This window comes from Brassica napus, chromosome A3 (assembly GCF_020379485.1).
Source record: "Brassica napus cultivar Da-Ae chromosome A3, Da-Ae, whole genome shotgun sequence".
Lineage (NCBI taxonomy): Eukaryota > Viridiplantae > Streptophyta > Magnoliopsida > Brassicales > Brassicaceae > Brassica > Brassica napus.
In genome coordinates, this window is record NC_063436.1 from 16497296 (window position 1) to 16522494 (window position 25199).

Below are 25199 nucleotides of genomic sequence, written 5' to 3' on the forward strand. Positions count from 1 at the left end.
CCAGCCCCGTGTAGCAAACTGGAACGAATGCTTTCGTTTCGAAACCAAAGCTTCCTTTTAAAATAATAATAATAACTAGATTTTGATCCGCACGCGCGTGCGGATGTATTTTTTAAAAAAATATGATGCTATTTGATTTTTATGTCACTATTTAGGGTTGGTAAAAAAACTCGAATTCGAAGAATTGAACCGATCACAATCCGAATAAGTAGTACTAAATCTGAACCGGAATTGATTAAATATCCGAATTATTCAAAATTTTGGTATTTGAAGAATTGAAATCTAATCCGATCCGAACCGAAGTATTTTGGGTATCCAAAATAGATTTATATACTTATATATATTAATTATTTTTAGATTTAATATATATAAAAACATCCAGAATATATATGAAGTAAATATATACAAATAATCAAACATAAATACTTAAATATATGATGTAAACTTTTAAATTCACTTAAATGCTTGAAAATATGATGTAAACTTCTAAGTTCGCTTAAATACTTATATATATGATGTAAACTTTTAAGTTCGCTTAAATGCTTGAAAATATATACAAATAATCAAACATAAATATCTTAAATAGTTAAGATATACTCAAAACTCCAAAAATACTTAAATAATTATTAATTCTCTATCCAAATATTTAAAACAAACCTATTTAAATTGGTTATCCAAATCCGAACCAAATCCTCAAAGATCTGAACTGAACACAAAATCCCAAAAAGATCCGAAAATGAACTCGAACGCCCACCCCTAATCACTATTATATATATATATATCATATATGTGTCATCATAGGTTACAAAATATGTGTTATCATATAATTAATCATATTTTATATGTACCATCAAATAAATTTTCTTATAATTAATAATATTTTATACGTACAATCATATAAATAATCACATATATTATATTTTTAAATTTAATGTGAAGTATAAAAACCATAATTTAAGTTGGTGTTTGAAATTGGACTTTGTATTGTATTTTTCTTATATATATTGAAAATATTTTTATAATAGTTATTAGAAAATATGTTAGCAAAAATCAAATTTTGAATATATATATATATATATATATATATATATATTTGAATGAATTTTTGATATAAATCAATTTTAAATTATTATTTTGATTTGAATATATTATATATCAAATAATATAGATCTATTATTTTTTAATATAATGTAATGGAATTCTAATTGTTAATAGCATAAGCCCATTATTTTTTTCTCTAACTTACTACTATCCATATTTCCAAACAATACTATTTTTTTAACTACTATCCATATTGCCAAACAATCTCAATGTGTACTTCAACTTTAATAATATAATATAGATAAAATCTCTTTCGAGATGGCGTCCATGGCGATCGGCGTCAGCTTGTCGATGAGTAACGGCATACGAAGAGGAGACGATGTTGCTCGATTATCAGCGAAGACACTGAATCTGAATCAGAAGAGCGAGAGTAGTGCAAGCAGGGTTTTGAGTACGAAGAGACGCCTTGCCTCCTCCAGAGCTAAACGAACCGTGTCGAAGTCGGTTCTCTTCGAGGAGGAGGAGGAGGAGGAGAAGAGCAAGAAGAATCTGAGAGTTGGACTCATTTGCGGAGGACCGTCGGCGGAGCGCGGGATTTCTCTCAACTCAGCTCGATCAGTTCTCGATCACATTCAGGTTATCCTCTCTAAATTTTGAAAATCGTTTCCCGCTGATTTTAGATTTTTCTATCAAATCACCTTATCGTTTCGATTGTCATCATCAGGGGAACGGTGTAAGCGTGAGCTGCTATTACATAGATGCTCATCTCAAATCCTTCGCAATTTCCTCCGCTCAGGTTTTGCTGCTACCTTGTTTAGACACACTTCCATAAATTTCTGCTGTATTCTATCATTTGATTCCGTCTTCTTGTGAAAATGAATTCCAGCTGTACTCGAACACTCCCGCAGATTTTGATTTCAAGCTCGAGAGGTGAGAGGTACATAAGGTTTCTCTGAGACTCTTGTCATGGGAATACAATTAGTATCCAAACAATGTTTGTTTCGTGCTGTGTAGTCTTGCACAGGGGTTCTCTTCGTTATCAGACTTGGCCGAGCATCTTGTTTCCGCTGTGGACATTGTCTTCCCTGTTATTCATGGTCGATTTGGTGAAGATGGGGGCATTCAGGTCCTTTATATAAGTTTATTTTCTGCTGGAAGTACTTAAAATGTTATAGAAACCTTAACAAATTTGATTAATACTATGCAGGAGCTGTTGGAGAGTCACAACATTCCGTTTGTTGGGACCGGATCCAGTGAATGCCGTCGAGCCTTTGACAAGGTTAATAGTAAGATTTTGAGCAACAGATATTCATCTGCAGCTTGAGTAGTATAGTTCTGACTCTTTTCAGTGAACTGATTCCAGTATGAAGCTTCTTTGGAGCTTAAAAAACATGGGTTCATGTCAGTACCAAACTACTTGGTGCAGGTAGCGTATATTTGTCTCTTTCTATTTGGTGCAGGTAGTGTATTGTCTCTTTATCTGCATTCCGTTTCTACCGTAGTATGCATAGACAATTGTACTCGTATTTATAGCTAGTGATATCTTTGCTTATTAACAGGGAACTGGAGTAGACGAAAGTGAAATAGCACAATGGTTTACAGATAACCGGCTGGATCTTGATGTGGGAAAAGTGGTGGTAAGCATCAGGCTATTTCTCAGACTGATCATAGATAGAGAATGTTCCCCAAAGAATCAATTTCCTTTTCATTTGTTTTTACTTCTTCTCTACACGGCTGTCTGTTTAAGGTAAAACCAGCTAGAGCAGGGTCAAGCATTGGTGTCAAGGTTGCTTTTGGCGTAAAGGATTCAATCAAGAAAGCTGTTGAACTTATTCTAGAGGTATCCGTTGTTTTGATAGTAACTTGGAAGTGAAAGAAATAAAATATATTTATTTCTGGGATATCTTTACGGCCAGTTTGTTTATTTTCTTCTGTTTTCTTACAGGGAATTGATGATAGGGTTGTTGTTGAGGTGTTTATTGAAAATGGACATGAGTTCACTGCCATCGTCCTGGATGTGGGTTCTGGTTCTGATTCCCATCCTGTTGTGCTGTTGCCCTCTGAGGTTATCACATTTTCAGCTGTTCTCTGAGTTTCACGGGTTCAGAGCTTGTGCCAGATGTTTTTTTACCCCTTTTACATGAATCTTGTTAATCATGTTACGTATCCAAATGTTTATCTGGTCAGGTGCAACTTCAGTTCCATGGCAGCGGTGATCCGGAGGAAGATGCGATCTTCGACTATCGGAGGAAGTATTTGCCGACACAACAGGTACTGAAAGAAACACAGTTTTTGCAATTTTCATTACCCTACATGAAAGGCGTGTCTAGAACACATTGATTCTCTCCGTGCTCTTAAAGTCTTAATTGTGTATTTCCAAAAGCCAAACATTTATTTTCTTAGCTGTATATACGTGGTTTCTCAGCATGTTGAGTTCCAAATTTGAGTAGCTTAATTTCCTCTCACAATGGGTGTAATAAAAATAAACAGGTCACCTATCACACTCCACCTCGTTTCCCTATCCATGTTATCAAAAGTATCCGTGAAGAGGCATCTCTTCTATTTCAAAAACTAGGTCTTCGCGACTTTGCTCGCATTGATGGATGGTATTTGGCTCCGACTTCAAATATATCATCAGCTTCAGATGAAACGTTTGTTGGACGCAAGTCAAGGAATATTATATTCACAGACATCAACCTGGTCAGCCTGTTACATCTTTTTAGCCTTAGAATGTACCCCGATCCACTATTGTACTCTGCATTGTTCTTATAAGTAGCACTCGGGTACATTTACAGATAAGTGGCATGGAGCAAAATAGCTTTCTCTTCCAGCAGGCTTCTAAGGTAACTAAAGATAGGTGTAACGTTGATGGTTATGTTAACAATGTGCTTCCAACTGTCCCCTACTATGGTTAAACATGTATGTTGGGATTTTGTGGAATGTTTGTGATTGTAACCTATTTCTTACTAACTCCTAAGTGCAGTCAAAGGCTGATTAAAAATAACATGATTCACGCCGTCATTTAATCTTCGTAGAAATTTAAGCTACAATCTATTGTTTATCTATTCCTACTTATACATGTTTAGGTCAGGTTGTTCGAGCATTCAGGGCAGATGTTTGTATTGTCATATAATTTTCTTACATTCAGGTTGGGTTTTCTCATTCAAACATTTTGAGAACCATCCTCCACCGAGCTTGCTCAAGGCTTCCCCATCTTACTTGGTATAACTATGAGTCTAGTCATTTGGTTCAAGGTTCAACCACCCTGAAAACCTCCGGGGACGTCCAGAAAGTGTTTGTAATATTTGGAGGAGACACTTCAGAGCGGCAGGTTTCTGTCATGAGTGGAACAAATGTTTGGATGAATCTGCAAAGATTTGTTGATGTAAGTTGAAAACAATGCACCATTGTGTCATTATCAAGTCCAGTTGGCACTGTTGTTAACCTGTAATCTATAAGCTAAACCGCAGGCTCAACACATTTTGTCTGACTCTGGTGTTCTTGTTCTTTTGCAGCTCAAAGTAACTCCCTGCTTGCTTTCCCCATCACTTAGCAACTCATCTGGTGCATTTCCGGACGAAACCGAATCTGATTTGGACAACAGAGAAGTGTGGTTATTACCGTAAGTATATTCTCGGACTTCAAGTGGAAATAAGATTTACAGTAGTTGACTACATCGATACAACAAAGCTGACCTCAAATACATTACTGCATCGATGTGCTTATACGGAGTGGAACAACACATAATGCAATTCACATGCTTGCATGAAATCATTTTATATTTCCACATCACCAGTGATTTTATTTCTTCTCAGGTACTCTGTTGTGTTAAGGCACACTGCTGAGGAAATTCTTGCGGAGTGCTTTGAAGCAATCGAGCCTGATCGGGCTCTGTTTACATCTCTGCTGCAAAAGCAAGTGATGGAGGATCTTATGGATGGTTTGAAGAATGAAAGCTGGTTTGGAGGGTTTGATATAACAGACGAACTGCCAATGAGATTTTCGTTGAGAGAGTGGATCAAGCTTGCCAGCGAAGCTCAGGCAACCGTCTTCATTGCAGGTCAGTGTTAAAACCGAGGGACGGCAGTGTCTGTTACTATGTATTAACATTAGTAAATATAATAGAACGAGCAAAATGCTATCAACAAATTAAGTAAAAAGGCCTACTGGCCAAATGGCAAGAACAAAAACAAAAATTTGAAGAGGGTGATACTCTTTTGTTGAAGCAGTGTTGACACCCTCCGGAAGCACTTCTCTGTTAAGACAGTGCTTTCATTCTGTATTGACTCACATTTAGTCGCTACATCTTTATATTCAGTGTTTTGAAAATTATAATTTCCAAATGCAATGTGACAGTGCATGGAGGAATTGGGGAAGATGGTACGCTGCAAGCCTTACTGGAGGATGAAGGAGTTGCTTACACAGGTTCGTTGCAACTTATGGTACAGCACTACGGTTTCTCTTCAGTTTTCCACATAAAATGTGTTCATCTGTTTGTTTTATATTCCTTCTCCGTGCTTAATTAAAGGTCCAGGCGTACTAGCTTCAAGGACTTGCATGGACAAAGTCATGACATCTCAGGCTCTTAGTCATGTACGTTTACAATATACTCTTCAAGCCAGTATATTCAAAGACGTGAGTAGTATTCAGTATATTAAAACAAATTTTATTTCTTTTGGGTTTCTCTTAATGAACAGCTTTCAGAGTTTGGAGTTCATACCATAAGTAAAGACGTGAAGAGAACAGATGATATAATGCATGAGACCATCTCAAACATTTGGGATGCATTAATCACCAAGCTTCGATGTCTGACATTCTGTGTTAAACCAGCAAGGGATGGATGCTCTACTGGTGTTGCAAGATTATGGTAACTCGTATTCTAAAGCCTTTTGCCATTCATATTCAAGATTCTAATTTTTTAATTTTTGAACCATTTGTATATGTACAGTTCCGCTGAAGACCTTGATGTATATGTACAAGCATTAAAAGATTGTCTACCAAGGATTCCTCCAAACACTTTGTCCACGGTAAAAAAAAATACTCATTCTATTAGTACAACCATAAGGCCTTCTTCACTGATAGTCGCTATATCCCACTTGTTTCTAGACACATGGAATGATTGAGATGCCAAATACTACTCCCGAGTTTTTGATCTTCGAACCATTTGTTGAGACCGATGAAATCATAGTTTCATCCAAAGCCAAGCAGAAGCTCTCTTGGAAAGGTACGAGGAGGTGGGTAGAGATAACCGTGGGAGTAATCGGAAAGCGTGGGTCAATGCGTTCACTGAATCCTAGTCTTACTGTCAAGGAAAGTGGCGATATATTGTCACTCGAGGAGAAGTTCCAAGGTATACCCACTCGTCTTTCTTTGCTACTTCATGTATTTTTATGAAAGTATTAGTCTAATTTTTCTCTTTACTAGGCGGCACTGGCATAAACCTGACTCCACCTCCACCAACAATCATGAGGTTTGTTACAAAACTTTACTTTTTAATAAAGCTAAAATATTTATAAATCTGATGACTTGTGTGGTTTTTCAGTAAGGACGCTTTGGAAAGATGCAAACAAGGCATCGAGCTGATTGCGGAAACTCTTGGGTTAGAGGGGTTTTCACGGATCGATGCTTTTGTGCACGTTGAAACAGGAGAGGTGCTCTAATATTTCAATCCAAAATCATTTTTCTGGTTTCTCACAAATTAAGTTGTGCAGGTGCTGGTTATAGAGGTGAACACAGTTCCTGGAATGACTCCTTCCACTGTATTAATCCAACAGGTGACATTTTTTTACATTCATACATATCTTCAAGCCTGTATTTGATAAAAACTCTCATGATAACATTGATACGTTATTGATTTGTGCTTGGAAACTTAATAGGCATTAGCAGAGCAGCCACCAATGTACCCTCCTCAATTCTTTCGCAAATTGCTCCATCTTGCTACACAGAGAGTCTGAGTGACTCAGTTTGAATTTCCATAGAGGTAAAAAATACATTGTTTTGTCTACTTGATTATTTATATATACAAATATACAATATACAAGTTTTGTAGAAGGCGGAATCAGAATTACTGCAATGGTACAATTTCTTCTGAATCAGGTTTTGATTAAAGATTCGGTTGAATCGAACATGGCTAGGGCCTTGGGAGGTTTGGGACCACTATGTAAGGTAATAGATAGTGTTGTTGTAAACCAACCAAAACGGTTTTTCCTTATCAAATCATTTAATACGCCCCACACAGCTCGTGGAAGGAGGACCATCATCTTTGTGCTATCTTTAATTACTTCTAACGACAACAACGTACGAAGCCCCACACTCTTTCTCTGGAGTTTTAATGCACTGTGATCTAACTCAGACCATCAAAATCCACCGCCCAATATCAGTCCAATACTTTCGTTGTTTATTGACATATTAAGACAGTCTACGCTGTATCCGAATTTATACACGATCAGTTCTGTTCTGATTGGTAAATATTGATTAATCGCAAAATCACGGAAAAATTAACCAAGCTGTGAAAAGAAAAAATCAAATTGCAGAAAAATTTAATATCTCCAAAACGAAAATGGAATGATAATTTTTCTATGATGGAATAAATTTTGTGAAATGGTGGAATACATACTATACTAATCAACATTTTTTCACTGGCTGGTGAAGCTCAGTGCTGGTGATGGATCATAAATACATTTCAAGCTGATCAAAAACATTACATACTAAACATTATGAAGCTCTCGATTTGTTTTTATGTTGTTTGAATCAAATTCAAGATTTAACAATCGGTTATGAATGTTCTTTCACAGATTTGTTGCTAATCATTTTTATTACAAACATGGATTTGGAGACAATGTGTTTTTTTTTGTTGCTGTTGTTACTATCCGTTTGCCATCCGTCTTGAGTTTCACAACTGCAGTGTAGTGATGACACAATATCCACAAAATATATTTATTTAAAATTGCTAGGTACAAAGCAACTGAATCAGGAGGGTTAGATCTTAAATTCTTAATGGGTTGAAGGTAGACATTAAATTCATCCACAACTAATTTTTAACCTTGCAATCACTCCTCAACCACCAACGACCAAACTCTTCCCATCTATATATACAACCTCTCAATTATCTAACCAAAGTACACAAACACAAGACCAGAAAAAAAAAACAGAAAGTAAACATGAGATCTCTCTTCTTACTAGCCTTGTTCCTAGTTCTTGCTTTTCACCATGGTGAAGCAGCCGTGACTTGCAACAACGTGGTTGGTGATCTTTACCCTTGCCTCTCCTACGTGATGCAAGGCGGAAACTCCCCATCAACTAACTGCTGCAGCGGTGTCAGAACGCTCAACAGTCAGGCTCAAACCACTGCGGATCGTCAGAGCGTCTGCCGTTGCATCAAAAATGCTATTGGAGGAGCCTCTTACTCTTCAAGCAACCTTAAAAATGCTCTGTCTTTGCCTGCTAAGTGTGGTGTTAATCTCCCTTTCAGTATCAGCCCTTCCACCAACTGCAACAGGTAAAAAACACATCCGTAAAATGATTTATTAGGACATGAAGAAAAATCTCAAACATTTATGTCTTCCTTTTACAGTATCCACTGAAATAAGCAGAAGATCCTAAAGGAAGCTACTACTACTACTACGAGAAGTTAGGACATGGCTTGGTAGTAGTAACTACGTTGTTCAGTGATGTATCTTCACCTTTATGTTCCTCAAGGTTCTAATAAAAATTATCAAAATGGATTATAGTTTCGACCAAATATGAAAACATTCGTTATGTTTGTTTTGTTACGAGCTAAAAAAATTCCACTGCGAACTGAACTAGCATGTAAAAAAATCAGGACATGAAGTAAACGTATACACAGCAATGTCAAACGACGTAAACTCAATACTTTTATGGCGTTTCTTTTTATGCTTGTCGACATGGGCAGTCCTGAAAATATGAGATTCATAAACAATTTAGTAATGACTTTTTCTAAATCTTTTTTTTTTTTTACAAAATTGAGAGACTTTTCTATGCAATTTTTTAATAATTTTTTTTTTGGGGTCCTATGCCACTGTTTCATTTGGTTATGCCCAGAACAATCCCTGCTAGTCAAAACCCTTTTGGTTACTTTCTAAGCATATTTATTAGATTTACTTTTTTTCTAAATGTTCTTATTTTAAACGATCTAGTTAGGAATATACGTGCAACCGTGCAAGAGTCTGAAACATGAAACCTATTTAATGTTTGATTTTGTGAGATTTTGTTAGTAAGAGTGAAGGAATTGTTTTGATGGAGAACAAACGATTAAACTATTGAACCAGAACCAGAGCAAACATTGACCTTTAGATAGAGACGTTTCAAAAATATAATACTGAGGTAAGATTCATGACATCTTTCGCATATTTTACATCCATTGATCAGAACACAAAGACTTTTTCCAAACACTTCTCCACCGAGAAGAAGGGAACACAAGGGTGCCTATTTACTTTTCAAGGCCGTTGTGGACTCTCAGGTACAGAGTCAAGGATGGAAGTAACCTTCTTCTGTAGCTCAGGCTTGTTAGCACCAACAAGCTTGCCTATTTGCTGACCGTTTTTAAGAAAGAAGAAGGTTGGTGTTGCCTTTATGTCCCATGATGAGCTAAAATCCTGCACACGTCACAAAATAAAACAAAAATTTGAGATTTAATTGAAAGATCATTTAAAGAAGAGAAGCTATGGATAGATGGTGAAGGGACTTTACGCTGAGTTCATCAACATCTACAAGAAGGAACATGATAGAAGGATGTTTCTCAGAAAGCTCGATGTAAAACGGTGCCACGACCTTACAAGGCCCACACCAAGTCGCGCTGAAGTTTGCAATCACCTTTTTAAGAGAAGAAGATGGTTCATGAGATTTAGAAAAAAACACAAACAACACTCCATATTTAGAAAATTACAATTTTGCCATCACGGCCAGCTTCGGCTAGCTTCTCATCCCAGCTTTCTTTAGTAGTGATGAGATGAACGTTGCCACCGGAAAAATCAACGTTGTGGATTGAATCATCGTCTTCTTTTCCCTATACCATCGCATTAATAAACAACAAAAAAAAAATTCAATAATTTATTCATGCGACAAGAAGCAAAAGAAAACAGACAAACAAACAAAGGGGTTCATGTCGTACCTTAGAGACACAGCTTCCCATCGAATTGTCTGAAACACAAAGTCGATTTCTTTTTTTTGTTTTATTGCAAGTCCCTGTCATGAAAGAAAAGAGAGGAAACTTTCAGTTCATCGAATTTTGGGGAAAAAAAACGTCAAAAAAAAATGAAAATTTGAAAAGAGTGAAGCGATTCCAAACGTACCACGAGAATCTGAAACGGTAACAACGGAGACCTTTAGGAGTTTTGGATGCGATCAGAGAGGCTAAAGGTTGAAGATTTTTTACAGAGAAAACGAAGAGAGAGAGAGAAGGAAGAGAACTGAAAAGAGAGAGAGAATGATGTTTTCGAGCAGAGAGAGAGAATGAAAAAATCAAAGGAAGAACGGCGTCGTAACGGGGACGCTACCAAATTAGAGGAGTCGTTACTCGTTGATTGGAGATGAAGCTCTTCCTCCTCCCATTATGATTTGACTCCGTCAGACCCAATGCCCCCTACACTTCTCCATAATTACAGTTTTACCCTTTTCTCTACACATTTTGTTCTTTGTGGTTAAAAAATCGATGATTAAAGATTTAAAGGTCTTAACTAAATTCTAAGGGTGTACTTTTTAATTTACATTTTTAGAAAAATATTTATATTTGTGTTTTTTAATTATTTTTAATTTTTTTAAATAATTAATAACTTTTTTTAATAATTGTATTAAAATAGTTAGACCATATTTATATGAATATGTCAAATTGCTGTTTTAATAGAATAGATTATCAAAACAAATGGATTTGTAGAGAAGATAGAGATAGGATGAGAAATGGGTAGATGATTAAACCCAAAATTAATAATTAGAGAAAAAATAAAAAACCCAAATAGATGATTAGTAGAGAAGAGTACGAGCATATAAGTTTTGCTGGATTATGATGTCACATAATAGCGTTTAGTAAAAGCCAACACACATGCATTTTTTATGTTTTGATATATATTTTAGGATGCTCAGATAAACGTTATGCTTCGCTTGTCTTCGACCCCACCACTTCCGAGTCTCTTATTATTCATCATCCCATGGCGTACTTCTGCGTCCAGCTTCGTGCAGTTGACTCGTACTTGGACTTATCCGTCTTGTACATGTGAGCAATCTCTGGCACAAGCGGATCATCTGGGTTCGGGTCCGTCAGCAACGAGCAGATCGACAGCAAAACCTGATTCCACAGAGCAATAATCACAAACATCAGCAAAACAGAACCAGCTGAAAGAGTCTTCTAAAGATACAAAAGGCTTAAAACCTTGGAGATGGTAAGAGCAGGGCTCCACTGTTCTTTCAGGATATCAAGACAAATGCTTCCGTTGCTGTTGATGTTTGGGTGGTATACCCTTGTCTTGAAAGACACCTACAACATCAGAGACACATTCCTAAGATCGCTGATACAAACACCAATGACCATAAACTTTAACAAATGATTTAGATAAGAAGAAACGAAACCTTTGGTGGCTTGAAGGGATAATCCGGAGGAAAGTGAATGGAAACCAAAAAGACTCCTCCTGCGTAGGGACTATCAGGAGGTCCCATGATAGTTGCTTGCCAATGGAACATGTCCTCAGCCACGGGACCTACACACAAAACAAAAAAAATTACAACAAAACTCAAATCAGACCTCATACCACATCAATAGAGACATATTATTATTGGTAGGAGCTACAAAAGGAATCTCTAGACAAAAAATAATAATAATCTAAGTCACTGTATAATCAATCTTTAAGATTGTAAGAGAAACAAAGGAATCTTTGAAGACGTTGAGTGCATATAACAGACAACAAACCAGAATCAAGCAAAGAGACTAAAAAAATCAAAGCTTTACCACCAAAATTAAAAATCATAATTCTGATAGATGAAACAAAGTAAAGATTTTTATTACTGGTTAACTAAATAATAGAATGATGAGTTCATATAACAAAGCAGGACGAATCAAAGAGACTAACAAAATCACAGCTCATAACTTTGATAGATGAAACAAAGTATTGATTTTTTTTTATCTAGCTTAGTGAAAAAAAAAGGAAGGAGAAAGCTTCGATCTTTACCTGCGCTGCAGTTAGAAGGAGGATCCTTCTGCAAATCCTTGAGCTCTTTCAGAATCCTCTTCGAAGCCATGGCTCAGACACGCTAAACAACCTGCACAAGGAAACGAGCCGACACGATTGATGCTAACGGAACGAGATCGCAAAAGGGAAGAAGACGGAGATTACGAACCGAACAACAAGTGATCAGAAAACCCTAGAGGAGTCGAAGTTGGTGAAATTGGATCTGAAACCGAGAGGTTCCTTCTTCTACTAATAGCGTGCAAAGAGAAATCGAATAATAAATACTCGAAGCTTCTGATTCGGTCAGAAGCTCCGTCGAGAAAGCCCAACTTGGCTCGGATTATTTATTCGGCTCAAATTACGAAGCCCATAACCTTGAGCCCAGTTATGCAACAACCGAGTGGGGATATTAAAAATTATCTTGCAAAATGAGCTTTTTCACTAATTTTTTTTTTTTGACTTATTTCACTTAATGTTGTATAGTACTACCGTTTAATTTCATTTAATATTTTATAGTACAGTTTAGTTTCATTTAATATTTTATAGCAAAATGAGCCGACAAAAAAAAAGCTTATTTCATTTACTCAAAAGTTTACAGTACAGTTTAAGTTGGATAAGATGCTACTACTATCAATACTATTAAAACAGCAACATGACCAATTGATAAATGTTTAGTCCAACTAATTATATAAATACTTTTAAATATATAAACTGCCATTCATCTATATGTAACTACCCATTAATAATATAAATATTTTCTAATTTCTCTTTTAGTTGCAACATTTTCGGAACTTCTCTCATAAATATAGCGACAGTTACAAAATTTATTTGAACGAGTGAAAATAAATAACTACTATATGCTTGACTAACATATAATAAATGAAGGCCACCATCAAGTTTCAGATATTCATGGTATTTAATTATTTATCATCGCAGAACACTACAATCAGTTATTTTACTTATAATATTTAGTTCTTTGGTTCGTATTTTTGGTTTTATAATTAACCTATCAAATATATAGTATAACATTAGCTTTAATGTTTTTTTTACAAGAAACGACCAAATTTAGAGATCAATATATATATATATATATATATATATATGATTTAAGTAAATTTTAAAAAATCAGTTAATATAATATGGTCACAAATAAAATCATTATGTATTTATTTAATAAAAAATAAAATATTTGAAGTTAGTTAATATTTATAATATTTACTTTTATAGTGTATCAGGTAATGATTTATGTTTTCGTGATTGTGATTTTACCGGTTATTAAAAAAAATATACACTACAACGACATAACTTATATCTCAGCCCGTAAGATATATTCAACCATATATTAATTTATTAAATGTTTTACACAGACATTAAATTTATCAGTTAACAAAGAACGTGATGTTAACATATAGTTTAATATGGTTTAACTGAACTTTTAGTAGAAATAAATATTCATATAAACGCATTTAGTTTAACAGGTTTTAAATAGGTTATTGGATTAAAAAATATTTATTAAATGTGATTTTACTTAAAGTTAGTGAAAACTATATTAACCCATTTACGTATATATATATATATATTAAAAATATTTTTCAAAATTTTTATTCGGTTCTCGGTGCGGGTTGGATTTGATATTGGTTTTCGTATATTACACTTTAAGAACCGTTCGAGTATATAGTCCAGGTCTAATAGAGTAGAGACTTTGATATTAGGGTCGATTCCGAGTCGGATTTCTGAGTACGAATATTCTTGACTAATTATGTTAGGTAACTATTAAGAAAATATAAGAGCAAATTAGCTCAATACAGTAAAAAAGGTGATATACCATAGAATGGAGGGAAAATGATAATGATGGGGGAAGAAAATTGGGGGGAGAAATAGAGTATGGAGTGCAAATAGAGGATATTTGGTGTGTAGGGAGTACAAATTCTCAAAATATAATATGTTGCAAATTTTAAAAATAAAGTTTAAAAATAATTTCTTCGAATGTATATGGCACAAGTTTATAGTTATGCAACTTGACATATTTAATATAGTTACCAAAATTATATTAAATTAAATTAATATTAAACAGAAATTTGATTACAAAAAAATAACACAAATATAAAAATTAAATTTCTCAAAAAAGACACAAGTACATACTTATGAAACTTGGTTTATTTAATATACTTACAAAAATTATCTATTCTATTAAATTCATATCATACAAAAATTTGATTATATAAACACACAAACATATAAATTATGGTTCTGAATGGTGACTGCAGTTTGAACGGTGCAGGACAATCGGTTTAACTGCGGTGCGGTTTTAACAGTTATTAAAATGTATAGATATATAGTATATGTAAAGATTTTTGTTACTGCGGCGGGACGATAGTCACCTTTCGAAACCTATATTAGGCAATAATTTTAAAAGCAAAAAATATACCCGCCCTCTCGAGGGCGGGTCAATATCTAGTATTTGCTTAATAAGGGACCCTGAAAGGGAAGGAGTTTGGTCTATGACATTCATGAGAATATGATACAGAAGTAACACTGAAAAACAACATATTTAATTCTCTCTTTTTTTAAAAAAAAAACAACAATTAAAATTTCTTTTTCTTTTTTGTGGTCAACAATTGAAATCTCTTATACATCAAACAAAGTCACTATTGAATGTCAGTACTTTGTTTGATTCTATTTCCTTCTGCTTTATTCCTCGTTTAAACAATTCAAAGACTGACTTGGTGGCAAAGTCAGCTCTCGCCCTTGTAGACTCGTTCTCCCTCGAGGGAGAGTAACCTTTCTTTTGAGTTTTAATGAAGTAGTGTTTGACCAAAAAAATAAAATAAAAGCTACTGGAATTGTTGGTTGAGCTTTGCTATCGATTATTAACTTAGGTATGTCTCTGATTCACGCTAGCCTGTGTGAAGTACCTTTCTTTCCTCTTTCACATGCTAATTGTTTTCTTCAAGAATCAAGATCCTTTACATGATAAGTTCCAAGAAGAGGGAACTTGAGCGCCCCCCACCCCCCACTCAAGAACCACAAAGTTACAAACCACTAGAGCCTTACATATTAGTCTGTCTCTTTCCACACCATTAAACAAGCAAACAAGCAGTGTAGGAAAGATAAAGAGAAGTGGTTTTAGAAAGAAAAATAAGTTGTTTACTTGCGGTGTGTGTATTGTTATAGTGGGGCAAAAGGCTCAGGGAGCAGCTCGAAACCTCCATTATCAAACATGAGTCCATGTTCTGACGACCTATCATCAATGCTATGCAACCAGTTTGTGTTCTTCACGTCTTCTTTCAACAGAAACGCGTCATACCTTGAGCTCTCATACATATTCATATCGCTCGACTTCCCCATCAGTCTTCTTCCCTCGTTTGTTTCGTTCCCGTTCTCTGCGCTGTTGCTGCTGATAGAATCCGAAAGGCTATTCACTGAACGGATTGGCTGTATCTTGGACGAGGCTTGTCTGATGCTCTGAGGGAACAACGTCGTGCTTGATAGTGCGCAACCGTTACTCTTCCCGTTTCTTATGTCCTAAACACACAATCAGAGCCGGGTTGGAGGATATTCATGTGAAACATTTCAATGGAGCCTCAAACTTTGTGGAGCCCCTAGTTTAAAAAAAAATATTTTGTCTATATACATAAATATATTTATAAAATATACATACAAACTAGACTTTTTGTTATTATAAGAAATATAAATAAATTTAATATTACAACTAAATAAGAATTTATATTTTATGTTATTGAAAACTTAAAATTTTGATTTTTGTTTTCTCAGATAGATTATTTAAACTATTTTTTTAATATTATAAATATTTTAAATCTTAAATAAAAAGTTCAGTGTAATTTCAAATTTTGAATAGGCCCCTAAAATCTCAGAACATGCTATGAACATAATCATAATGTGGAGATATTAACAGCATGATAAAACACTTCAGATGCTCAAGATATAAACGTACCATGTGCTTAATGGCCATATCAAGTGAACTTTTTGATAATGACCTCCCAAGCCCGTTGTTATTGTCCATCACAGTTGAAGAAGTCCTCACGGTTCTCCGTGAAGTTACCTCTGAAACATTTGAAATCCTTCTCGGCTCTGGTGCATATATGTTATGTTGCTGTCCATTACCACTCAAACGGCCTTTTCCTTGGCTCTCTATGAGTCTTCCTCTCGTCACAACAGGAGATGAGTTCCTTCTCGTCATGGGACCTTTGGGTTCTGGACTTGCCTTTGCTGCAACAGGCCTAGACCTGCCAGCTGATATCGGTCTTCCCGGGAGACTTGTTCTGAGGTTAGGTGGTGCATCAAGAGAGAAGTCTGGTAGCACAATTGGCTGTTGTGTGTTGGTGGTGGTGGTGGTTCGGACTCTAGGTTGTCCAGGAGAGCTTGGCCTAGACAATGAAGGTGCGGTACGACCATTTGTTGCTGAGGTGGATGTGTTTCGACGCGTAGGGGTTGAAGGGCGAGAGTTTGGTCTGGAAGAAACTACGTTTGGTGAGTTTGACTGTGTTCTAGAAGTTGGAGTAGATGGTCTTGAGACTAGGGAGGGTCTGGTCTTGTCCAGAGATGAAGTGGATGACACTGGACGGATTCTTGATGGAGTCGAGGCACGTGAGAGGGAAGTAGTACGAGTGGGAGTGGGAGTTCTAGCTGAAGATGAGGAACGGGAGCTAGGGGATGAAGGTCTGATGTAGGATGAGACTGAAGCTGAGCTAGTGTTCAGGATGGAAGATGGTAAACGGCCTGAGTTAGAAACGGATGGGCGAGTCAGTGAGCTACTTCTAGCAGGACGTGAGGGATGGTAACTGGTCTCTGACTGTGAAACCGAAAGCTGTAAAAGGAACAATAAAAAGAGTATACTCTTATATGATGAATAAGGTAATGTAGTTTCTATTTCAAGAAAGTAGAACTCATGAAGAAATTTTTTGAGGTTCTAGAAGAAAAGGGTTTGGTTCATACCCTTGATGTCTTTGAAGCAGAACTAGCTCTAGCGGAAGATGTAACCTTTGGAGGTGCCAAAGATGAATGAGAATCGTTCCCAAGAGGTGTTCCAGGAGGAGTAAGCAGCCTAGAGCAAAAAAATGAATTTACCAATAAGATTTTAAACACTCACAAAAGCAAAAACTAAGAGAAAAAACCAGTGTTCTAAAAATTGGTGTAGACGACACAATTCATGCATAAATGAAACGATTTCTCTTAACCAATTTTTTTAAATAATCGATCTAGACGTTCAAAAAAATCGGTCTAGTCATCAGTTTAACCAATAATCCTTTATAAAACGTTTAGTTATCGCCTATCGATTTATCCAACATCCGAAAAAATCAACACGCCCAAGTGCAGGTAACCAACATATCAGCCTACACTGTGGAAAATCCACAAATAAAATGATCCACTGTTTGATTGGATCATTTTATTTTGGGAAGACACTGACTAGAGATTGGGAAGATGAAACTTACCAGTCATAATCATTTTTGTCTACTTCAGCTGATGACAAGAGATCATCACCACCTTTGCCTTTAGCAGTTGGTTTGGATCCGACAGAGAGCCTCCCTAGTTTCGCAGAAACTGGAATTAAAAACAAAACGCAGAGATAGTGTTAAACAGGATCCAACAGTTTCTCATTGGTCCGAAAGTATGTACTTAAAAAAAAAAAAAAAGACAGCGCTGTCTCTTCAAATCACTGTAATAGAGAAAGTAACAGAGATCGAATCTAGGAGATGAAGACAGTTCGAAACTAACATCGTTTTCAGTTTTTTTTTTTTTAGATTATATTTTTTGAAATTTGAAGTTTCTATAAAAGGAAAGGTGAATCAGAAACGAACCGTCGGGTAAATGGTCGGAGGAAGACAAGGGGAAAGAGCGACGGATCTTAGAGAAGAGATCAAGATTCTCATCGGAATCTCTAGAGAAGCAACCGTTTTGAGAATTGCCTCTGCGAAACTGTGAGATCGCCGCCGGAGTATTCCTCCCACCGATAACAGACTCTCTGAGATTCCTGTTCATTGTTGCTTACAGGCTACGCCATTGGAGAGAGGAAAGAGAAACTCAGATCTGAAGAGACAAGAAAGGCAATGTGTAGGTGAATATGAATGTCACTTCGAAGTTGTTGAGAGATGATTGAACTAATATCTAATGGTATCACGCTGCATGTTCATCTTTCATCAATCATGCGCTCTCCTTTTAAAAAAAAAAATTATTTATGAGGCGGACAAAGAAAGGAAGTTTCCTAATGAATGTGTATTGAGTTAGACCCCCACGTGGTGTTCTTCTTGGATCACTACTCAACTAGAGTATATATATACAAGATGGGTTTCCAACTAATTTGTTATTACAGGTCATGTAGTTAAGGTTTTCAGTTTTCACAGTAACTAACATTTAGATTAGAATATTACAGTTTACCAAATATTCATTAACCTATCACTTTTGATTTATGAACAAACCCAAACCAGTTTTTTTTTGTAAGTGGTTCTTCTTCTTTCTCTCTTACAAATACAATTAAAAATGTTTGTTGATAATTGGTAACCCATAACTGACTAACCAACACATTTTAATGATTATGTTTTTAGGGCACTAGTATATTTTTCCTTTACCTCATTTGGAGAGTTAATAAAAAACTAATGGCATGAAATTGTGAAGAATTTGGAAAAAGTAAAATGTGAAGAATCGTTTTTTTCTTATAGGAATTCTACAAAACATATGAAAGACTCATATCTTATATGTATAAATGTTTTCTTTTTTATATATCTAGATTTTAGTCATATAATAAAATAAAATTATACCCAATGGAAAAACTCTCTCTAATACTTTTTTATTTATTTTATGATAGAGACGGCCTGGACCCAATCCAAACAACAACTATACCCCTCTGTTTTCTATAGGCTGAAAACGATACCTCATTGGTTCTATTATGGGTCTACTCCACACTCTATCCGGCCCAGTACACCACCCTCTACATGTGACTCTGTCTCTTTCTCTGTAGATATAGCTAGCAACCTTGACGTTTCACACTACTTACGACTTGTCAATTGTCATCATCACCACCATCATCATTTCTATTACCCCTTTCGACTTGTCTTTCTCTCCGAAACCGACCTCGATTTCCGGTTAACCTTCTGCCGATTTTCACCACCGAATATCCCAATTTTGCCAATCCCTTTAGACAATGACGTCAAGAACGTTCCACCGCTATTACCAGACCTCTCCATCATTCCCTCTTTCATCAACGTTTGCTCCTTCTCCAACTCGCTAACTCTCACTCTCATCCTCGCTATCTCCAGCTTCAACTCTCTGTTCTCTCTCCTCAGAGACGCGTAGTTGTCTCTTGGAGAAACCGCTCGGTTCAGAACTCCCGAAGACAAATCTAGTACACCTTCATCTGAGTCTCCCGACAGAGCTTTCTTCAGACGCAGCTGTTCTGAATAGAGAACACGAACCACCATCTGCACAGGAAGACGGTCGTTTTGCGCCATGTGGTTGCTTGCGTCCTGTGAAAGCTTGTTGCAGTCTATGAACTTGCATAGACTCTTGCGTTCTTCTTCCGTCATTAATGGATGAGCCTAAATGATATCATATTTGATTATTATTAGTCTAATCATATGTTTTCACAATATAAACAAATTAAGTGATTTCTTCTTCATGCATGAGTATAAATATTTACAAAATAACTTATTATCTATAAGTATAGTTATATGTATAAAATTCTAACCCATTCATTTATGTGATTTTTTTAAAGATATTTCACAAAAAAAATTTATGATTAAATTACGCTAAGCTCTAGATATAATTTCGAAAAATAACATTATTAAAATAATAAAATGATTAAATTACGCTAAGCTCTAGATTTTTCCCTTATAATTCCACTAAATAAATTCTAAAATAAACACTAATCATTAAAGCTAAAGATAAAATAAAAATGTATTTTAAATTTTTAATTGATGCTATTATTGGAAATTTTCCCTTGTGTGCTATATATAAAATAAAAAGTGCTATCATAAATTATTTCTCTTTCTTTATTTACTTTGATGTATATTGAGTTGCAGTTATTTTTCTTGAATTAACTATTTTGAGTGTTAAATAGATAAAATCAGATTAATTTTGTTAATTGCATATTATATAGATACTTACCTTGAGATACACGTCAATGGCTCTGTATATCCCATCATCAACGATCCGTGCGTAATCAGGTAACCTCTCTATAATAGCTGTGAACTTATGTAGACTCAGGTAGGGATCCGGTGCGATCTCAGCCAAGTACGCATCCATGATCCGTCCCACTTTCAGCAACGAACCATGGTAATGACCAGTGGAGTCTGAATCACAACCACTCTCCTCATCTTCTTCATCAACCCTCTCGAGAAAACACGCGAGTATCCTATGCACAGTGTCCACATCATACATGGCCTCTTCCCTTCCGACAGAAGGTATAAGCAGATCATCAAGAGACACGCTCTCTAACTGCTGTCCGATTCTACGTTCTAGCTCAAGCCTGTAAGAGATCTCTATACCTAATGTGATTCCAATCTTTAACATCCCAAGGAGGAAGCTGAGAGGGATGATCGATCCTCTCTCGTCACACGGCAAAAGGGTTACAATAGCTTCAACGATCTCCCTCTGCCCCTGACAGTTGCGGTCAACAATAACACCTTTTAGTGATTCTTGAGAGTAATGCATCAGAGAAGCAACAATGCTCTCGGACCGGACACCTGTTCTCGCCATCACTGACACAACTTTTGTGTAGTAATCAATGCCGAGAGCAGAGAGCTGTTCGATCCACCACGCGAGACAGTCTCTTCCCTTGAGCTCCTCTGATAAATTCGATACTAACTGCTCCCTACAAGCGTTCATGGCGATGGCCTCCACGCACCTGTCAGGAATCTTGAACTTTTCCGACAGTTCTTGCCTCTCGCATGAGATTAACACTTGAACTGATTTCTTGAGGTGGCGGAAAGCTGTCGTGTCGAGGTAACTCTCGGTTTGAGAGATGAGATTGTCTTCCTTGTAGTCTTCGGTCATCTCTAGGTAACCTGCTGCGCAGCGGAGGTCGACCACGTTGGAGGGTGTGATCTCTAAGTTGATGCCGTAGCAGAACTTCATGGCGAGTTCGAAAGTTAGAGGTCCACCAGGGAAGTCTCTTAGCTCGATACTTGAATTGTCCTTGAGATCTCTCACCATCTTTCTCATCTTCCCACACCGAGCTACTAGTGGAAACTGTAATATTAAAAAAAAAACTGTTTATTATGGGGGAGCAGGAGCTAAATATGATATTGTTCGTTTTGAATCTGATATTTGTTTTAAATTTTTTTTTCCCAAAAAACTTCATATGAATAGATAATTGGACCAGATGTGTATTAGTTTTCTTTAGTCTAATATCCGATGTGGAACTCGGATATAGTCTAACTATTAATTTTGACATTATTAATGGTTTTGTGGTACACCTCAACGATTGACAAGAAGGACTATTGGTAATTAAGATGGTAGATAGGAGGCGTCTCTGAGATATTGGAAGTAAAAAAAAACAATTTAGTAAGGTTTTTTTAAAAAAATTTTTTACAAATTTGAGCGTTTTTTTCCATGTATTTTTTTTAAAAAAATTGGGGCCTTATGCCAGTGTTCCACTTTGCTATGCTCAAGACCAAAACCACCCCTGATGGTAGAGTTAGTAAGTGGGAAGCGCCGGATCAGGTGGTTGAGAAGCGAGCTCTGTTATATTTCGATTTTGATCATTTTGGTTGAAACAGAAGTTGTAATCAACATTGATGCCCTTTTGGGATTTTTAAATCAATATATATATATATATATATATATATTTTTAAATATTTTTAAGCTTGTGTTTGTTCAAAAAAAAAAGAATAAGCTTGTGTGCACTCACTAACCTTGTGGAGTAGAAAAGACTCTCCATCAACAACAACGGTGATGTCTCCGGCAACATCAGAGAATATACTGCAAGTTTCACATAATCAAAATCAAACTGTTCGTTGATATGAACAAAATGAATACAGTAGAGCTAAAGAGAGACAACAAAACTTGGGATGTAGAGAGAGGACGAACCAGGTGGAGAAGGTGGGAGGAGGAACAGAGGAGCGACTGTTACATGAAGTAGAGCTTGTTGAGGAAGAAGATTGAGACAGAGGTCTGTTTGAAATACCAGCCATCTTGAACCACGCTGTCTTGTTCTCCAGATCGCGTGGAGACTCGTTGTAACGAAAACAATACTGTCTTGGGGGTTTTAGAGATAAGTCTCTCGTCTCTATGATTTTTGCTTTGTGTGCAGACACAGACGCTGTTGCATTCTTGGTAAGTAAAGAAAGTATTAGAGAATAAAGATTCTCGAGTGATGTGAAGGAGGAAAGCCTTTATTTACAAAAAGACATAAAGGGAAATAGTTCTGATCATCTTTGATTTTGAAACGTAAATACTTTCCTTTATAGGATGTTAAACAAAATAAAAAGTTAAACGCTAATCAAGACGAGATTTTGTAATTTTGAAAGTTCCCGAAACCGGTTCTGACCCAAAAACAAATATATATTGTTACCTTAATTAAGTTTAAACTCTTTTTCTCCCAATGGTGTATTGGGTTAATGATTTAGCGCCAGGAGTTAAATCTATCAGGTATTATCAGGTATTAGTGTTGTCTGGTCCCGGCCTGGTCCGAACTCGTTCCTCCAAGTGAAGAAGAAAAACGTTTATTTTCTTGTCTTTTTACTACCGACTTAAATGTGACTCAATGTACCTCCGTCTAAAGAAAGAAACATGCAATGATGCATATTCTATTTCTATATTAGAATGATTCACAAGGTACGTGAGAAAAGCTAAAGAGAGTGTGGCACGGAACTCCATAAAGACTCCATTATTGTTCTGATCTATCTTGGAGACGTACACATTCCCTTTACTGCAGCTCTCTCAATTATATTGCACCAAGTTCAAAGTAGAGTAATATCACGTTTACTAACTAAAACCATACATGATACTAAAACAAACATTACTTCCTCGAAACAAACTCATTGTTTTGGTGAATTTTTTTGTCCAAATACACTATCAACTTGTTCAAGCAAAAGACTTATGACCTTTTTTGGTTAACAATTTGGAATGAGAATGAGAAAGCAATTCGTTGTCAGACCAAAACCACCAAAGAAGAGCGAACATATACCAAAGGACAGAGCTTAAAGAATCTACTTTTCGGACGGACATAAGTTCTCAATCACTTAATGCATGCATCACTGTGTGTTGTTTTTCTTTTGGTGCGTTCTTGTTGTAGTTTCTCATGATTTTTCATTTATATGCGTGTCCATTTAGCCAAATTAAAGTTGATTATGTGTAGCGTTCTATACCACATAATTGTTATCCTTGGTATAAAATGTAAAATATTATACAAGAGAGTAAGAGTGAAGTTACTCGTTTATTCACTTGTCTACTGGTTGGTGGCTCATATCGATGATAATAGTTGATTTTGATTGAAATGTGAGAAAGTGTCTCTAGATTGTAAAAAATTATATAGTGATCGCTAATTCACTATAGCTTCAAACTGATATTTTATTGATCAATTTTCTAATATGGTTAGATATATTATTTGATTGTTGCTACATTATATGAAAGTTGTCGATGCGTCTATAGATCTTGTGCGTTTGATTGAGCAAAATGGATTTTCAGTCACAACAAATGTAAGGGCAACATTATCAGTAGTCTCTAGTAAAGTATCTAAACATTAAAGGAAAAAAGAATGGAAAGAAAATGAAAAAATGTAGAAAGAGAACGAGCGGAGTTGTCGTTTGAGACACCTAGAAAAAAAGAGACAGTTACACAAGAAGACACATTGTGTGTTTGTTTCTCGGTGGAAGACACAATGTGAATTTGGCACACATTCCTTCCACTTTATCCCGCCAGCTGTCCTTTATTGTCCAGAACTACCCTTGGTTATTGTAAATATAGTGTTAGCTTTTTAGAAGTCTTGTTTCTTTCTTTGTAACTATATTACAGTTCAGTTGTAATAAATGTAAAGGTATATTGGATACAGCTAATGGGTTTTATGTTGGATGGTGCAGTCGTGGATGGAAGATATGTGAACGTGTGGACGAGGCTTCATGGACAAATTTTCGTGGACGAGGTTTTTAATCTTACAAGAGTTTCGTAGACTAGATTTCATGGACGAAGTCTTGTGGATGGTTTTAGTGGATTATAAGTTCATCATTTTCATAAAAAGATGATCAAACTTTTCTTTCATATATAATAAATTTAAGTGAACACACTATCGTGGACAATATATTGTGGACACTGCAATTTGAAAGAATGTATTGTGACGGTGCAATTCGAAAGAATGAGTGATGGACGGTGTTAGTTATGGATGGTGCGTATGTGGAAGTGTATGTGCAATTTGAAAGAATGAGTTATGGATGGTGCTAGTTATGGATGGTGTGTATGTGGAAGTGTATGTTGGTTCGTATAGATAATGACCATGATCTACTAAAACAACTAACCATTTAAAACAATAACATTGAAAAGAATAGGGGTGGGCGTTCGGGTACCCGTTCGGGTTCGGATCGGGTATTTCGGATTTTCGGATATTTCGGTATAGAGGTCTAGAACCCGTTCGGGTATTTCTGTACTTCGGGTCGGGTTCGGGTATTTTTAGTTCGGATTCGGTTATTTCGGATCGGGTTCGGATATTTAGATTTTGAAAAAAAATCTTAAAATTTTCATTTCTCAAGTTTGCTGTATTTAAAAATATAACTTTCAGTTAAGTAATTTTTATTTTTAATAGATTGAATTGTTAATAGATTTGGACATAACATTTTAAAACTAAAAAGACATTAATTTAGTTACTTTTTTTTTAAATTTTGGATGTAATTTTTTGTTAATTTTTGAAATAAAGAAAACTTGACATGCATTTTAAGTGAGTAGCAAATCATTTTTTCCGTAATTGTATGTATATCATATGAACTTAAAGTATGTGTAGTATCAATATAAATATTTTATATAAAATGAGAGATA

General features: G+C 35.8%; 6 protein-coding genes across 10 annotated transcripts; 2 read left to right on the forward strand and 4 right to left on the reverse strand.

Annotated features, from left to right (window-relative positions):
• The first annotated feature begins 1310 nt into the window (after positions 1-1310).
• Positions 1311-7542, forward strand: LOC106442173. Of its 5 annotated transcripts, XR_007338231.1 has the most exons (26): positions 1316-1677; positions 1766-1837; positions 1928-1971; positions 2056-2167; positions 2249-2320; positions 2405-2467; positions 2601-2678; positions 2789-2881; positions 2987-3106; positions 3229-3312; positions 3532-3741; positions 3837-3884; positions 4190-4426; positions 4557-4663; positions 4857-5101; positions 5398-5466; positions 5570-5634; positions 5739-5908; positions 5990-6068; positions 6148-6391; positions 6466-6511; positions 6584-6692; positions 6753-6815; positions 6918-7021; positions 7138-7206; positions 7280-7542. XR_007338231.1 is itself a non-coding variant. In XM_048776357.1 (25 exons), exons 1-24 carry the CDS (start codon positions 1360-1362, stop codon positions 6993-6995), a joined length of 2826 nt encoding a protein of 941 aa, XP_048632314.1. In that variant the 5' UTR covers positions 1316-1359; the 3' UTR covers positions 6996-7021; positions 7138-7353. The 5 variants fall into 5 exon arrangements, 3 of the variants coding, with proteins under 3 accessions (XP_048632314.1, XP_048632316.1, XP_048632315.1); XM_048776357.1 differs by having other exon boundaries at positions 7138-7353; XM_048776358.1 differs by having other exon boundaries at positions 1379-1677; positions 1928-1978; positions 7138-7353.
• Positions 7543-7966: 424 nt separating this feature from the next.
• LOC106439234 (non-specific lipid-transfer protein 6-like) lies at positions 7967-8782 on the forward strand. The gene is made up of 2 exons (XM_013880640.3): positions 7967-8539; positions 8615-8782. Exons 1-2 carry the CDS (start codon positions 8202-8204, stop codon positions 8622-8624), a joined length of 348 nt encoding a protein of 115 aa, XP_013736094.1. The 5' UTR covers positions 7967-8201; the 3' UTR covers positions 8625-8782.
• Positions 8783-9357: 575 nt separating this feature from the next.
• Positions 9358-10637, reverse strand: LOC106439233 (thioredoxin H9). The gene is made up of 5 exons (XM_013880638.3): positions 10353-10637; positions 10172-10245; positions 9947-10066; positions 9751-9873; positions 9358-9656 (listed from the first exon to the last, which is right to left on the reverse strand). Exons 2-5 carry the CDS (start codon positions 10190-10192, stop codon positions 9498-9500), a joined length of 423 nt encoding a protein of 140 aa, XP_013736092.2. The 5' UTR covers positions 10193-10245; positions 10353-10637; the 3' UTR covers positions 9358-9497.
• Positions 10638-10999: 362 nt separating this feature from the next.
• LOC106439236 (ubiquitin-conjugating enzyme E2 11) lies at positions 11000-12576 on the reverse strand. Its single transcript, XM_013880642.3, has 5 exons — positions 12388-12576; positions 12219-12309; positions 11623-11750; positions 11426-11530; positions 11000-11341 (listed from the first exon to the last, which is right to left on the reverse strand). The coding sequence occupies exons 2-5, from the start codon at positions 12286-12288 to the stop codon at positions 11198-11200; spliced, it is 447 nt and encodes a 148-aa protein (XP_013736096.1). The 5' UTR covers positions 12289-12309; positions 12388-12576; the 3' UTR covers positions 11000-11197.
• A 2547-nt stretch (positions 12577-15123) lies between these two features.
• LOC106439238 (sialidase) lies at positions 15124-18266 on the reverse strand. The gene is made up of 5 exons (XM_013880643.3): positions 18038-18266; positions 17672-17780; positions 17175-17283; positions 16174-17046; positions 15124-15743 (listed from the first exon to the last, which is right to left on the reverse strand). The coding sequence occupies exons 1-5, from the start codon at positions 18216-18218 to the stop codon at positions 15387-15389; spliced, it is 1629 nt and encodes a 542-aa protein (XP_013736097.2). The 5' UTR covers positions 18219-18266; the 3' UTR covers positions 15124-15386.
• On the reverse strand, positions 18225-22787 carry LOC106439239 (putative BTB/POZ domain-containing protein At3g08660). The gene is made up of 5 exons (XM_013880645.3): positions 22263-22787; positions 22088-22154; positions 20340-21422; positions 19108-19771; positions 18225-18266 (listed from the first exon to the last, which is right to left on the reverse strand). Exons 1-4 carry the CDS (start codon positions 22364-22366, stop codon positions 19271-19273), a joined length of 1755 nt encoding a protein of 584 aa, XP_013736099.2. The 5' UTR covers positions 22367-22787; the 3' UTR covers positions 18225-18266; positions 19108-19270.
• Positions 22788-25199: the final 2412 nt, after the last annotated feature.

Coding starts and splice junctions, on each gene's coding strand:
- LOC106442173 (XM_048776357.1), top strand. CDS start 1,360: ATGGCGTCCATGGCGATCGGCGTCAGCTTGTCGATGAGTAACGGCATA. Junction 3,107..3,228: donor TTGTGCTGTTGCCCTCTGAG/GTTATCACATTT, acceptor TTATCTGGTCAG/GTGCAACTTCAGTTCCATGG. Junction 3,885..4,189: donor TCTTCCAGCAGGCTTCTAAG/GTAACTAAAGAT, acceptor TCTTACATTCAG/GTTGGGTTTTCTCATTCAAA.
- LOC106439234 (XM_013880640.3), top strand. CDS start 8,202: ATGAGATCTCTCTTCTTACTAGCCTTGTTCCTAGTTCTTGCTTTTCAC.
- LOC106439233 (XM_013880638.3), bottom strand. CDS start 10,192: ATGGGAAGCTGTGTCTCTAAG. Junction 9,874..9,946: donor CTGGCCGTGATGGCAAAATT/GTAATTTTCTAA, acceptor TCTCTTAAAAAG/GTGATTGCAAACTTCAGCGC. Junction 9,657..9,750: donor TAGATGTTGATGAACTCAGC/GTAAAGTCCCTT, acceptor TGACGTGTGCAG/GATTTTAGCTCATCATGGGA.
- LOC106439236 (XM_013880642.3), bottom strand. CDS start 12,288: ATGGCTTCGAAGAGGATTCTGAAAGAGCTCAAGGATTTGCAGAAGGAT. Junction 11,751..12,218: donor TCCTTCTAACTGCAGCGCAG/GTAAAGATCGAA, acceptor TTTTGTGTGTAG/GTCCCGTGGCTGAGGACATG. Junction 11,342..11,425: donor CTGCTCTTACCATCTCCAAG/GTTTTAAGCCTT, acceptor CTGTGGAATCAG/GTTTTGCTGTCGATCTGCTC.
- LOC106439238 (XM_013880643.3), bottom strand. CDS start 18,218: ATGAACAGGAATCTCAGAGAGTCTGTTATCGGTGGGAGGAATACTCCG. Junction 17,284..17,671: donor GACAAAAATGATTATGACTG/GTAAGTTTCATC, acceptor TTTTTGCTCTAG/GCTGCTTACTCCTCCTGGAA. Junction 17,047..17,174: donor CTGCTTCAAAGACATCAAGG/GTATGAACCAAA, acceptor TTCCTTTTACAG/CTTTCGGTTTCACAGTCAGA.
- LOC106439239 (XM_013880645.3), bottom strand. CDS start 22,366: ATGGCTGGTATTTCAAACAGACCTCTGTCTCAATCTTCTTCCTCAACA. Junction 21,423..22,087: donor AGTCTTTTCTACTCCACAAG/GTTAGTGAGTGC, acceptor TTAATATTACAG/TTTCCACTAGTAGCTCGGTG. Junction 19,772..20,339: donor CCATTGACGTGTATCTCAAG/GTAAGTATCTAT, acceptor GATATCATTTAG/GCTCATCCATTAATGACGGA.